Genomic DNA, 4,396 nt, shown 5'->3' on the forward strand with positions numbered 1-4,396 from the left:
ATGCGGAAATGGAGCTCAAACAAGTCTGATTATCCTCCTGTTTATTCTGAACAGGTTTGTCATAATCTTAAATAACGTAAAGAAAATCTTTTGTTTTAAACTTTGTTTACATCAAGGTAAGTGAATTATTGCTGTAAGACAACGTTCCAAAAAACCAAGTCATGACAGAAACAACAGTTTCACTGCAAACCCCACAGAGCTGGGAATCCTGGATATATTTTTCTTGTACATTGTGCTTGACTGGAGATTATATTATTGGCGAAACTGTATTCCACTGAAAGTTGTTGATTTAACTTATTAGACTTTAAGGTTTAAACAACGTATAGGCTAGGTACAATTGTACTCTTGGAATAATCTGTTTTTGGCAGGGATCTCAAACAAGTGATGGTGATGAGAATCCAGAGCGTGGCAATTGGACCAACAAGACAGAGTATATGTTGTCTTTGATTGGCTATGCTATTGGTCTGGGAAATATTTGGCGATTCCCCTATATGGCTTATAAGAATGGAGGAGGTAAGAATATATATATATATATTTTTTTTTATTTTTTTTATTTTTTTTTTTTTTAGGTGCAACATAAGTACATAATTGTGACACCATGGAAAATGTAAACATATCTCTATCCCTCTGACCAGGTGCCTTTCTTATTCCATATTTTACGATGTTGCTTTTATGTGGAACACCTCTCTTCTTCTTGGAAACTTCTATTGGTCAGTTCTGCAGCCAGGGGCCAATCAATATGTGGAGAGCAGTACCAATACTACAAGGTGAGCCGAAAAAAGCCAGATTATAGACATACGAGATTTACCCATAACGTATCATGTAGAGCGGCGGTGCACACAACTTTTCAGCACGCGAGTTACTTTTAAAATAATCAAGTCAAAATGATCTGCCTACTATAAAATGGAAAACCTACATTTATTGATTTTTTAATATTGAGCATTCTTTATTTGCACCACATATGTTGGTGTAGCTTACCTTATATGCACTTAACTCAAATTGTACAATACAACTCTCTACATTATTTTTATTTATTTTTTTGTCATACCTCACTCTGATCGCTTGCACTGACTAGAATCAGCCAGGGATGCAAAGTTGGACAGTAGCTGCTGCCAGCCTCAAGCACACTAACAAATGATCATCTGTCATGGTAGAATTGTATTTGGACTTAATATACTTCATGTGGGAAAAGGCTGGAGCTGATCAATGCAGTCATTCAGTAGTACATTTTCTCATGTTGAGGTAGTTTTTTTCTCTGTGGGTGGGAAATGAGAATTTGTCCATGAGCCCTGGACTTAAGATGACTGTCAGCTTGTAGTGTCAAAATGTCCTCCACTTCAGATGAATTGAGGGGAAACAGTGCTGCAATTAATAATGCAATCGAATCAACCTCAGCCTCTTCCCGAAAACAGTAGCACATGAATGTAGCAACTGGCTGCAGCCCTCCTTTTGCAGTCATATCAGTAAACACCATCCGAATAAGAATGAGCGACTGGGTGGAGTCACTCATGTCTGTAGATTTGTTCAATTGCAGTGAGAAACACTCGCAGTCTGCAATATCGTTCCAATGTTTCCGGGTCAACTCTTCGGCCACGGCTTCACTGCGCTGTGTATCAGTAATTCTTGACATATCTTTGGTTTGTTTTTAAAGTCTACTGCTTCAATTAATACCTCTTTTACCATCTCACTGTCTTGGAAGGACTTGTTGTGCTCAATGATGAAGTGACTCACCCAGAATGATGCTCCAGTGGCCGCCTTCGCTTTTGTAGTCAGCTGTTACTTTTCAGAGAGAAGTCAATGTCGCAGTGTTTATGAACAGGCCAAAAATACTGCTCCGCATTTCCCTTCTTCAGAATATCAAGGGGAGACTGACCGATGAGGCAAACGCACTTTTTTGTATGACACTTTTTTTTAAGTTTAGGAGAATTCTTCCGTGTTACTTTCTGTGTGAACTACTACAAGAATGTACCCTGGAATTAATCAAGTATTTCTATTCTATTCTATTCTATTCTTAATAAGGGCCTCTTAATCTTTTTTCATTCCAGGTGTTGGCTTTTCAATGGTTATGTTAAACCTACTTGTGTCAATATACTACAACGTCATCGTTGCCTATAGCCTGTATTACATGTTCGCCTCCATGCAGTTTAGTCTTCCCTGGTCTGACTGTTTCAGCTGGGCTGACAGTAACTGTGGCACCAAACCTAGAGGTACCTTTTCACAATTTTAGTATATATATATTAGTATAGTATAAGCAAGCTGCCCTGCCCACTGTTCATCTTTTCTTTCAGTGCATTATAATATGTCTGGTGACATAATGGTAAACTGGACACAGGAAAACAACAGTTGCTCAACACTGAATGCAACCACCTTTCCAGTGCAGAGTCCAAGTGAACAGTATTGGGAGTAAATGTCACACTTGTTCAAAATATCACATGTGCACAAACTCAGACAAACGTGTACATGCTTAACATACTGCTGAGATTGCGTGTCCCTTTCTTCCCTCGCAGCATTGTGGCTCTGCAGAGATCCAGTGGTCTTGATGAAACAGGAGCAGTAGTTTGGCACCTGGCTCTTTGTCTGCTCCTGAGCTCCATAGTTGTTGCTGCAGCACTCATCAAAGGCATCAAGTCATCAGGCAAAGTACAGTAACATCCACCTCATATCCAGTTTGTTTTTTTAGGATGCAAACATAACAGTTTGAGGCATTCAGTGAGTCCACTACGATCCTGAATCGAATGAGGCTTACCCATTATGGGTGTGGTAAACAGTTTTACAATTTGAGCCAGTATGATGCCGGTTAACATGCTTGGTGTTCATATCTCTGCATTGTCTTTCCAGGTTATGTATTTCACAGCAACATTTCCATATATAGTAATTCTCATCCTGCTGATCAGAAGCGTGACATTAGAGGGAGCAAAAGATGGACTTGACTTCTTCATTGGTTCCCAAATCAATTTGACCAAACTCACCGAAGCGGTGGTAAGGACACAACTTTCTTTGTTCACAACACTGTGTCCAAAATCTATCTATCAGTTTGACAATTCCAGAGTGATTAAAAACAATTTCATGGTGATTAAATACTTCAGAACAAGCTATAATTTTTTTCTTTGCTGCTGTGCTGCATTCTCTCCTCTACTCATCTTTTAAATCATGGATGATTTGTTTTAGGTCTGGAAAGATGCTGCAGTCCAAACCTTTTATTCCTTGTCTATTGGATTCGGTGGAAGTACAGCTCTGTCTTCCTACTGTAACTTCCACAACAACAATCTCCTGGACTCAATCATTGTGACGTTTGCTAACCATGGTACAATACTTCATTTTTGATTTGTTATGTGCGTACTGCTGCAAATATTTTATTGAAATATCAAAGCCATAATATTTAATATTGGAAATATTTTACTCTAGTTCTTCCCAAATGGTGACATCAAAAATGCATCTCAAAAAACCATCAAATGTCTGCTGGATATCTCGAAAGATTTATTCTTCGACGTGGAAAGGTTCATTCAAGTGAAATAGAGCAATGGATTTTTTTCATCGATTTTTCTGAGACTATTTTCATTGTTCTCTAGCTACCAGTATATTTGCAGCCTTTGCCATATTTTCAACTTTGGGACACATGGCTCACGTCTATGGAAAGCCTGTTTCGGAAGTCGTACAAGACGGTCGGTGACTTATACCACACATTATCTTTTGTTTTTGTTTTTTCAAAATCAAAAGATTTTGAAATGTTTTCCAATCTTATTTCTATCCACTTTTTGTTCAGGATTTGGTCTGGCATTCATCGCTTATCCAGATGCTCTCGCCAAGTTTCCCATTTCCCCACTGTGGTCCATTATGTTCTTCTTCATGCTCACAGATGTTGGCTTGGACACTATGTTTGTATTCATAGGTCAGATTTTTATCTGCGTTACTGTTGTATTCGTATTTTGTCTGTTGAAAAAAAGAAAAGATAGTTGTCTATCACAACATTGTTCATTTGTGGAAAATTGAATTTGTACTTATCGCTGACCTCACTCATCTTCTTGTCACCAGAGATGATTATCACCTGTTTGGAAGATGCCTTCCCAGAAATGTTAAAATCTAAACGTGCCACATTGGCTATACTGTTAAATGCCATCATCTTCCTCTTGGGTCTTCCCTGTGTTACCCAGGTACAGTTAGTCTGCAAGAAGTGATAAAGATAATTCTGACAGTAGTATCCTATTTAATTTCATAATGTGTTAAAATGAGTTTGTGTGTTTGACACAGGCAGGAGTATACTGGGTATCTCTAATTGACCAATTCGTTGGTGGTTGGGTGATCCTCATTTTGGCTCTGATGGAGATAATTGGCTTCTGCTACATATATGGTAAATAAAATGTAATGAGCTGACATATTCAACCAAATTAGCAACCAG

General features: G+C 38.4%; 1 protein-coding gene across 1 annotated transcript; it reads left to right on the top strand.

The window, feature by feature from the left end:
• LOC308129509 (sodium- and chloride-dependent neutral and basic amino acid transporter B(0+)-like) lies at positions 1 to 4,161 on the top strand (the record flags this gene model as incomplete). The annotated part of the gene is made up of 11 exons (XM_080495453.1): positions 1 to 54; positions 369 to 513; positions 636 to 767; positions 2,046 to 2,207; positions 2,289 to 2,403; positions 2,508 to 2,640; positions 2,839 to 2,979; positions 3,169 to 3,304; positions 3,570 to 3,662; positions 3,764 to 3,875; positions 4,152 to 4,161. 11 exons carry the CDS (start codon positions 1 to 3, stop codon positions 4,159 to 4,161), a joined length of 1,233 nt encoding a protein of 410 aa, XP_080351579.1.
• Positions 4,162 to 4,396: the final 235 nt, after the last annotated feature.

The sequence above is a fragment of the Blennius ocellaris genome, assembly GCF_963422515.1.
Source record: "Blennius ocellaris genome assembly, chromosome: 4".
Classification (NCBI taxonomy): domain Eukaryota; kingdom Metazoa; phylum Chordata; class Actinopteri; order Blenniiformes; family Blenniidae; genus Blennius; species Blennius ocellaris.